The sequence below is a fragment of the Felis catus genome, chromosome D1 (genome assembly GCF_018350175.1).
Source record: "Felis catus isolate Fca126 chromosome D1, F.catus_Fca126_mat1.0, whole genome shotgun sequence".
In the NCBI taxonomy this organism is placed as follows: Eukaryota; Metazoa; Chordata; class Mammalia; order Carnivora; family Felidae; genus Felis; species Felis catus.
Window position 1 is genome coordinate 9,880,619 of NC_058377.1, and position 10,569 is coordinate 9,891,187.

General features: G+C 44.2%; 1 protein-coding gene across 4 annotated transcripts in view; it reads right to left on the reverse strand.

Moving 5' to 3' along the window:
• Positions 1–4,197, reverse strand: part of PPP2R1B (protein phosphatase 2 scaffold subunit Abeta) — a 33,375-nt gene extending 29,178 nt beyond the window's left edge. For 3 of the 4 annotated variants that reach the window (XM_045038272.1, XM_011286439.4, XM_023239087.2), the window contains exons 1-3: positions 4,038–4,197; positions 3,118–3,208; positions 2,626–2,726 (exon numbers count right to left, since the gene is read on the reverse strand). In XM_045038272.1, the coding sequence (XP_044894207.1) occupies positions 2,626–2,726; positions 3,118–3,208; positions 4,038–4,151 (306 nt within the window). In that variant the 5' untranslated portion in view covers positions 4,152–4,197. The remainder of the gene's footprint in view (positions 1–2,625; positions 2,727–3,117; positions 3,209–4,037) is intronic. The other variant, XM_023239089.2, reaches the window with a different exon arrangement.
• Between the last annotated feature and the right edge of the window lie 6,372 nt (positions 4,198–10,569).

Below are 10,569 nucleotides of genomic sequence, written 5' to 3' on the forward strand. Positions count from 1 at the left end.
ACCTTTCTGGGTTTGCACTTGGTAGAGGCGTATTCAGCATACGCCATGAGCTGCAAATGTTGAAGATAAAAATCCACAATACAGGACTCACGAAAAGACTGAAACAAAATTATGACTCAAAGAAAACTAATATTACTACTGATATTACGTTTCAAAAAACGTTTAATACACAAAAGTAGAAAGTACTTGGCATTCCTAAGAGGTATTCCAGAAGCCCTTTAAAACGATACTGCTTTCTTACTTGAAAGGCCTTTCACTATCTACGTCTGCCTCCTCGGAGCTCCTCTCATACAGTATCAGTGGATCATCTCTATCACTACCATAGGATAAGGCCAAGCTCCTGAGAATGAAAGACGAGTTGTCTCTGGATTTTAACTCTGCCTAAGTCTCCAGGCCCTCTTCTACTGTTCCGCCCACCACTCCCGTGTACTCCAGCCACACAACCTGTTTCGTACTTCCAAACCCGAGTCAATGAATGATTACTGCTGTATTTTAGCACTGAGAACAGAGAAAAAACAAGGCAGACAGGTTCTTCGCTCTAGTGGACTTTTATTGTAGTGCAGGAAGACAACTAACAAAGAACATAATCTTATGGTGATGAGTACCCTGTAAAGAAACAGAATAGGATGATGTGATAAGGGGTGACTAGGAGGCAATTTCAGGCTGGGTGTTCAGGAAAGGCCTCTTTGAGAAGATGCACTTAGGTTGATATCTGAATGACAAGGACACAGCCACCAGAAGCTCAAGAGAACATTAGAGGGAACAACACAGGGCAATAATCTTAGGGTAATAATAAGCTTGGTTTATTCAAAGGACAGAAAGAAGATCCCTGTAAACAGAGTGAGGTTATCAAGAAGGAACACAGTAGGAGATATATTCAGAGATAGCTTGTAACTTAGCTTACAAAACCTAAGATAGGAATTTGGATTTTCTTTATTTTTAAGTTTATTCATTTATTTTGAGAGAGAGAGAATGAGCAGGGGAGGGGCAGAGAGAGAGGGAAAGAGAATCCCAAGCAGGCTCCGAGCTGTCAGTGCAGAGCCTGATGCCGAGCTCAATCTCATGAACCATGAGACCGTGACCTGAGCCAAAATCAAGAGTTGGTCACTTAAGTGACTGAGCCACACAGGTGCCCTGGAATCTGGATTTTCTAAGAGCTGTGGCAGGAAGTAACCCATGTGCCAGGTGAACAGTGGACTACAGGGAAGGGTAGGAGGCAGGAGTGGAGAACGACTGGTCAGGATGTTACTGCAGTAATCTAGCAGAAAGACTGTGACGTCTGGAAAGACGAGGAGAGATGAGCTAGGTAGTAGTGGGGAAGAAGGAAAGTGAACTGATTTGGAATGCATTTGGAATCTACCGAATTACTAACAGATCCAATCTGGGAAATGAGTGAAAGAAATTTTCAAGAATGTCTTCTAGGTTTTGGTTTGTGCAAATGGGAGGACAGTGATGCCGTTTACTGAGATGGGACCACTAAATGACAGGCATATTTAGGGGAGAAAATGGAGTTCCGTTTCAGGCATGTTAACATTTTTTTTTTTTAAGTAGGCTCCATGCCCAGCAGGGAACCCAACTCAGGGCCTGGACTCACGAACCTGAGATTAAGACCTGAGCTATGATCAAGAGTTGGATGCTTAACCAAATGAACCACCCAGGCATGTTAAATCTGAAATGCCTGTTTGATATCCAAGAGGAAAAGCCACAGGCAGATAATGTAGAGAGATACAAGCAGATATCTCTATCTATGTATCTGGAATTCTATGGAAAGGTCAGAGGTAGAAAGAAAAATCACAGATCAACATCATATAGACAGTATTTGAGCCATGAGGCATATTTGTCTATCTTGTCCAAATGATGTCATCCTTCAAAACCTAATTCAGACACCATCCCCCAAGAGGTTTTCTCTCATCACCCTGGATGAATCCCTTTCTCCTTTCTGCTATTCAGGTACCTTTTATGTGCTCCCATTCTTCCATTTAACACTGTACGGTAATTATCTGTCAATATCTAAGGCAGAGACCTCATCCCATTCACGCTGGCCTTCTTCACAGCAACACTGTAACTTCAGGGCCTGATATAGCAGGTGGTCAGTAAATGTCAACCAAATTGAGCTGAACTCATCAAATCCACAGAGTAAATCAGAAGCAAACCACAGGCTTACAATCAAAGACAAAAAGCTAATAAACATTTCCAGGGCACCTGATTGGTTCAGTCTATAGAGCATACAGTTCTTGATCTCAGGGCTGTAAGTTCAAACTCCACCCTGGAAATAGGGATTACTTACAGAAATAAAAGCTTAAAAGAAAAAGCTAATATACATTTCCAAATTCATGACACTGCTAGATGAGAATTAAGATCTAATTTCAGGGGGTGGGGAGAAGACCCCCATAAAAATAATCGAACCCTTCTTCTCCCAGCTGGCAAGTTCACACAAAGTTCTGATGCTCGCAGTCAGAAAAAGGGTTGAATCCGAAGTGCCTACATTACCTATCCTCTCAACAGCCAACACTGAGGCTATCTACAAAAAAAAACCTGCATTAAAAATGTAGTGTTCCTATCGACAAATACTGTATGGTTTATACAGGTTAAGTTATGGAAGAATGGTAGGCAAAATATACTCACCAGCAGACAGTGGGCAAAGTCAGGACCTCCCACCAGGCCAGTGAAATTTCCCAGTTGCTCAGCAAGAGCTAACAGTACCTCATCTTCATCATAAATCGTATCTGGAAATGACAATGACCAGGTACTAATCAAGAAAGAGAGCAGGCCTGGAGCTGGACACTCACAGAGAACTAGGAATAGACTCGATATTTAGCTAGAGGAGCCCGTCACAATCCTAACAGCATTCCAGAGCTGTAGGACACAATGAATTAGAAATTGATAATCCCGTATCAATGACTTTCCCATGAGCTCAACAGTTAACTGAATACATCTGGCCCCATTATGCTATGCCCTGTCTTGTTTCCTCAGAGGGCATCAGGCTCAGCTTAGTACTCAATAGTGTGGATAACACTTTCTAAAAAAAGAGTCAAAGTTTTGAAAGCCACTGGAAAATTTGAAAGCCACGGAAAATGGAAATGGCCATACCTCTCTTCAAACAAAAAATTCATATACCTGTAAGGAATGGCAGCAGTTCTGTTCGTGTCCTTTCTACTCCAAGTGCCAGAGCAATTGTGGATAACTTCTTAATACTGTTAAGGCGGAGCTTTAAAAATACAAAGTGCAAAGAATAAACAGTTGTGATTTAGACCAAAACAAGAATACTACAAACAAGCGAGACAACGACACACACTGAGAAAGAGGCAAACCTTCAACTTGGGTTTGATTCTATGAGGAACCTCAGAAGCAGTGGAACATGCCTTCATTTTAACCAAACGAAGATTTTTTTAAGAGCCACACTCATAGGCCCGTTAGAAAAAGAAAATACCACATACAGGAAGGGAGACGATTTCAAAATGAGAGCACATTGTCACTAGTGAAGCAGGTGAAATGGTTGAAGACAACCCTTGCCTCTCCAAAGAAGTTACAGCAGAGCTAACGCACCAACTCATCTAGGTAAGCCACCCCACTCTCTCTCTACCCACCAAGCACAGCCAGTTTCCCAGCCTAGAGGAAAGCTTTCATTCACCTGCAGCCCGCTCCAGCCCCCTTGGGCCACGCCGGCCTCCTCCCGGCCCAGGACTGGACGCGAATCCGCCTCCCTGCACCGCCCGGAAGGGGCGCCCAGGCGGGAAGCCGGGGCTGGGAAGCCGGGGCTCCCCACAACCGCCGGGACCGGGCGCTGGGAGTGGGAGCTCTGCCCAGGTCCAGATAAGGTCTGGCCAAGCCACCACACCCCTCCTGGGACTTTCCCCTCCTCTCAATTAAATTTCTGCTCAGAAGCTGAAACCTGCTCTTTCAGTCCCCGGGCCTCTCCCACCGCCGAAGCCGGCTCCTTCAGTCCCCGGGCCTCTCCCACCACGGCGCTGGCCTTCCTCCTCCCCTACCACACGCCCCGCCGGGCCCAACTCCATTCCCCGGCCCGATTCCAGTACCTGCACATCCTCGTTGCGGAGCTCGTCGATTAAAACCGCGATCGGGTATAACGAATCGTCTCCATCTCCTCCCGCTGCCCCCGGGACGGTCCCGGGCCCCGCTGTGCCCGCCATGTTCTTTCTCCTCAGGCTGGTCGCCACCGCCCGCCGCGCGCCCAGGCCCCGCCCCGCGCCCAGGCCCCGCCCCGCGCCCAGGCCCCGCCCCGCGCCCAGGCCCAAGCTCCTGCTTCGCCGAAGTGGGGGAGTAGAGTTCCCGCCCGGCTGAAGGAGGCCCCCACGTGGACCCCATTGCGGGGGCTGCACGTCTAAACTCCAGAACAAGGGTGGGCTGAGGAAGCGAATGGAGCCCCCACATCCTTTACACAGCCGAAAGAAACAGGGGCAGGAATGGATTCTGCTCATGATGGGCTGAAGGGATCAAGGACCTACCTGAGTGTTGCAAGCCCTGCTCCCAGGACTCAGGCAGACCAAAGAGGATGCCCGAGGGCAGGAGGAAAACAGATTTAGCGCCTCCCCTGGCTTCGTCCTGGCCCTGAGCCACCGGGTCTCCAGCCCTAATTTCCCCGCTAGCTTCCACAGAACCCCTCCACCTCTTCCTCTGGCCTGTGAGCCAGAATTGTATCTGGCTCCTGCTTCGTAAGACAAATAACGCGGGCGGCGAGAGAAAATGAACGGGGCTGTCCAAACTCCCCAGTCAATATTTTTTCCGCTTTTTCCATGCAAGCTGTTAAAAACATGCTGCTCTCTTGTTTTTGTGTTTCTTTTCAGTTTGGTACTGGAATGGTGCCTTCTGTTGTTTTTTTTTTCTTCCTCCCTCTTTTAGGTCTTTAGCATGCTAGAAGTACAACAATCACGCAAAACGAGGACAAGCTTTAATCCTTCCAGATTGGGTGGAGTGGCTACTTTGCTCTACGAGAAAGGCTAAAGTGGCGTCCCTAGAACTCCATGAGTCCTCAAAGCTAGCAGGAGGAGGAGGGGAGAGTGCTGGAGTTCTTTCTTAGAAAAGTTAATGGAAAGTTTTCCTTCACCCTTTTAAGGGCACACAGAACTAGTATGTCCCCCTGTTTTTTGTTTGCTTCCGACTACAATTTAAGCAGCTTAGAATGATAAACTACATACGGTGATCATAAGCTCTGAAATGGTAATTCTATGTATCTAATTAATACAAACGTAAAGTTATTAACAAACGTAATTTAGGAGACTTAAAAAAACAAAACAAAACAACAACAACAACAACAACAACAACAAAAAACAGGGTTCCGGGAAGTAAACACAGTAGATGGAGCCTTGATAGCATTAAAGTTTGGGAACCAATGGACCTGAACAGTATCTCTCAAATTAGGTCTGCAGATGTATTCTGTAGGGTTTCAATTTGGTTTTCATTTTGGTAATTTATTTTAGATTGATGTGAACATATTCTGGATTATCTGGACGGCAGCTTTATAGCCAGTAGGCCACACTACTTCTATCCTTACAGTTGCATGTGTGTTTCAGTGCTTTTATCATTCTAGGTTAATGAGAGAAGAGCAGAGGTGGATTTAAACTGAAAATGGGGTTTTCATGCACTCAATGAAAGCCAAATGACATCATGGAACTTGACTGTCGCAGCATTTCTAACAGAAAAGTAGAGCAAACAGGTGCCATGGGTCACTTGGTGGCACCTGTACTTTGAACTCAAAAGAAGCTGAGCTCTCACAGGCAAGACAACAGTCACAATACAAGGGATAATTCAGTCTCACTTGGATTTAAATTGTAGAGCTCTCTCAGTTTTTTAGCATATAAGAACTATAAATAAAAGAACATTATATTCCTATTGTATATTTGCAAGTTTAAATAACATTGTAATAAAAATAATTTAAATTGCCTGAGAGTTTTCACGATTTTCTTTTCCTTTAGAAATGGATTCAAATACCACTCAAGGTTGAGGGGAAAAGGGTCAGAAGGTTTTTCGATTTTGCACTTTACCAGTTAGAAGATCAGAGGGGGTTCCTATTGGTATGTGGACGAGAAATCTGCTCCCTTATACTTGCTGTAAAAAGTCTTCAGAAATGGTAGAGGAAGCAAATACAGAAACACATCGAGACCAGTCCCACAGATACCATCATCCACATGTTTGCTCAAGCTTAGATGAGCCTCACTATGCTGAAAAATTAGCACCAATTAATTCTATTTTGTTTAAAGCTCAGATAGGCTTTCCTTACCCAAGCACAATGAATGGCATACCTAAGGAGTAACTATGATTAAATATGAAATTACAAGCTGAAAAAATAGGTCCCAGAAAATTGCCTGGTTTAAGAGTCATCAATTCAGGACTTCAATTCCCACCACCTCTGCCTCTGACTCACTGTGACCTACCTCTTCCTACGCCTCAGTTGCATCTCCCACCCCCTCACCCCCAATAAAATGGAGTTAACTGCCTCTGGTTCCCTCTCTACTTACTGTGATGATGTGAGAAAGGAACAGGTAGTAAACACGGAGATGCTAATAAATCCTTCAATAAAGAAACCGATTAAAACAGACTACAGCAGAAAAGAGGCTATTTCAGAAACTGGGCCAAATGGAAACTAGAACAAAATCTAAGTCTTTTGGGGAGTGTGGTCCACGGACTATCTAAATCACCTAACACGTGTTAGAAAAAACGCAGATTCCTGGCCTCCACCCCAGATCAATTGAATCAGAATCCCTGAGAGTGGGGCGGGGCATTTTACTGTGCACACACTAATATTTCAAAGTCACTGATTTAAAAACATCTGCAAAGATAATTTCCATGTCAACAAGCAGCTGCTCAGGATGAGTATGAAGAGTCTTTGGAGGCCACAACTTGTCCAGCAAATCAAGTGACAGCTAAAACTGCTTATCAAGAAGTCAGTCTATCCCTATTTGGCTATGGCTTTTGCCAGATTAAACTGATCCCTCTTTTGCTGGGCTCCTGGAATTCAGCTGCACTACCAATACAGCACTGTGGAACTCAGCTGCTTCCACACCCTCTCCTTCCTTGCTCCTCTGGTCTCCTCTCCACACAACCCCCTCACCCCCAAGACACACAAGAAACTAATGACCGGGAAGCATCAGAAGCAATAGCTGAGATTAGGCTGTGGTTAGTTTAAAGCAACACTCAGGAAACAGTGTGACATTCTCAGTACAAAAGCACAGAGTCCTGACACCCACTCTTCTAGTCAACCAAGGGAAGACGGGGTCAGACTTGCCCCCATTCCTGTCAAAGCATCAAGAATATGGAGAAACACAAGCAGATGGGATCAACAGACATCAACTCTTGTGCTTGTATTAGCTCCCAGTGTCACTACAGAAAAGATCAGTCCTGAAGAAGTCTGAATGATGTCACTGTCATGCTCTGTGGCCTCTTGCCTCAATTTAGTTAATCGCTTCCTCCTCACCATCCACAGGGCTTTACAAAGTAAATGTTCATTCAAGCTTATCGGCTCTAGAGCCACCCCACTCTAGGCCAAGTGCAAGAGACAGACATGTATGTAGGTGGTCCTCTCAAGGCAGACCCAGAAGCGTCATCCCACTAAAAAGGCCATCAAGAAAGTGGTAGATGAAAAAAACAATAACCACAATACAAACTGGTAGGTGTTCCAGTTCACGCACAGAAAACCTGAGGTACACGCAAGCATTTTCCAACAACCTTCATTTATCAAGATGACCCTGATAAACTGATCCCCAGATCTGCACTTAATTCAATGCAAAGCAGTAATTACCACCATAGCATCAAGGGTATTGTGAATTTACTTTTATACAAAGATTGTCTTTTTTTAAGTTTATTTTTATTTGGGAGAGAGAGAGCAAACGGGGGAGGGGCAGAGAGAGAGGGAGAGACAGAATCCCAAGCAGGCTCCACACCATCAGCACAGAGCCCGACATGGGGCTGGATCCCGTGAACTGTGAGATCACGACGTGAGCCAAAATCATGAGTTGGATGCTTAACCAACTGAGCCACCCAGGCGCCCCTATATAAAGACTGTCTTAATCCTGTGGGACTCAAATATTTTCACCTCACAATTTTAATTCCATTTTTACAAGGCTGGGAATACTTGACAAAGAAGATGAAGCTTTGCCTGGAGTCACACAATGAATCACAATGAACGCAGAAGCTATGACACTAATAATCATACATTATTACTACTCCTTGCTTCATCCTCTACCTCCATGCCACAGTTTATATCACCAGATATAAAACTGGTATTGGATTTCCAGACCACAACTTCTCTTGAATTCTTGGGAAGAGCAAATCAAAGACATGGGACAGCCGGTTCTCGTTCAGGGCAGAATACAGAACGGTTAAGAGTATTCACTGGAGCCAGGATGACCTGGAAGGACATCCAAGCTTGCCAATTACTAGCTGTGTGACTTTGAGCAAGTAAATCACCCTCTCTGAATCTTGGTTTCAGCATGTGTAGAGCTATAAAGCTTACCTCATGTGGTAAGATTAAATAATTCATATATAGTGCTTCGATTAGTACCTGACTGACATGAGTCAACCCTTAAATATTAGCCATTATAATAGTTATCTACTGAGGAAGTCGAAGCAGGAAGGAAAACATTCCAATCAATTGAGCTTTGGGAACAAAGAGGACCACTATGAAAGGATGAAGAAAGTACGTGATTTAGAGTCAGAACACTTGACTCAAGGTCTTCCAGAAGGCTTTCTCATTGGGAAAATAGAGGCAAATCTTAGCTGATCTCTCCTCCCTCTCTCTCTCTTTGTTCTTGTGAGGAATAAGATTCATAACACAAAGTACCTTGTCAATGGAAAATGCTTCACAAATGTAAGAAGTTATTGATCACCAAGGATTCATTAACTGGTTGGTGCCGACACCAAACAAAAGAAGAGAACATCTGGAGACCTACGCTCAAAGTGCGTAAGCCCCTGATTCGCCAAGAACACCAGCCAGAATGAGTACTTCTCCAACCACAAGAGCAGACTTAAGCTACAACAAACCTAGAGATCAGACAGGCACGGCGAGCTTTCTCAAAAGTCTCAGATGTTTGAGTTCTATTGTGGGCTCTAACTTTCTTAGGGCAGACCCCTTGTTATCTTGTCAGATGCTATACACAGCTCATCAAAAACTCTTTGTTACAGTGTTAAATGCAAAAGCAAGGTACACAGTATTATTGAAGATGCTGGGTGTTACTTAACCCAAAAATGTTTGAAAATAATACATTGCTCCTTAACAGGTAGTATTAAAATAGTGTATGATTGAGACAAAGAGACAGCAAGTGCCAGAATGGTGTATATAGTATCTTACCATTTGTTTCAAGTAGAATGCACAGATGCGCTTGTATAAGTATTAAAGATAGAAGGCTCTAAAAGAACACATGACTAATCACATTGGTTGGTGAGTGGGAATAAAACTAGGTACCTGAGGAACAGAATGGAAGGGAGATTTTTCAACGTTCAGTATATCTATCCATTTGTCCTTCTGTTTTTTGTGGGGTTTTTTATTTGTTTTTACTATATATTATACTCCACATTTTACATCAATTTCACCCATTTTTCTCCCAGTGTCTCTTATCATTTCAGGACCCAATCTATGATACCAATATCCAAGATATTTAGGCTTTTTCATTTTTGAACGATGAAAAAGATGATGTATTCAAACAAACAAGCCTTTTGGGTCTGGGTTAGTTACCACACTGTAGACTAGACTCTGCCTCTCCCTGGCCGACCTTCCCCATGGCATCCGTAATATGTATAATAGCCCTTTCCTGCCAGCTACTCCCAGTCTAGCTCTGCTGTGTCCACAAATTTCACATTTCCTTCTTCTTTATTTTTCTAAGCCTTTATCACCTGTCTTGTACCAGACCCAGCCAACCTAAGTAGAAGCTTTCAGCATCTGGGCACAATGTCCCCAAGTTGCAACGAGACAGAGGTTTGATTTAGCAAAAGCAGAGATTACTTAAAATATTCCTTGTCTCCTGAAAGCTTTACCGTGTAGGTCCCCTGAAGATAGTATTTCTTCCCACATTCTTTTCTGACCTGCCCTGAACTATTAGGAAAAAGGTCACAGGAGTGAGAACAAACCCACACCAAGACCCCCTGGACACGTCACTCACCCTCAGCAGAAATTCAGCTGGGACTGTAATCAGAAACCGGAACTCCCACTAACTTCTAGGACTTCAGGAAATCAGCTCCCTGTCTGATCTAGCTGTGATTAAAATTAGCTGGACCACACAGAGCTCTTAACCCCTAGAAAGACCAACTCTTATCTGCACACTCAAACTCCAGGCTGTGGTTTCTGAAGGCAGATTAAGCAGGTGGTAAAAAGACTGAAACAGCTTTGACCTATCTCTACCTGTCTAATCATTCTGGGTACCTCAACATAACATCCAAAAAAGGAGCTCGAGGGCTGGTGACTTCCAAGAGGTCTTGAGATAGGGAGTGTGATGTCATGGTTGAGAGAGAGGATCTGGAGTCAGATTGCTTAGGTTTGAATCCCAGGCCTGCTACTTCCCACCTAAGGCGATCTTGGGCAGGCCATGTAATATTAGAAGAATATTAGAAGAATACCTT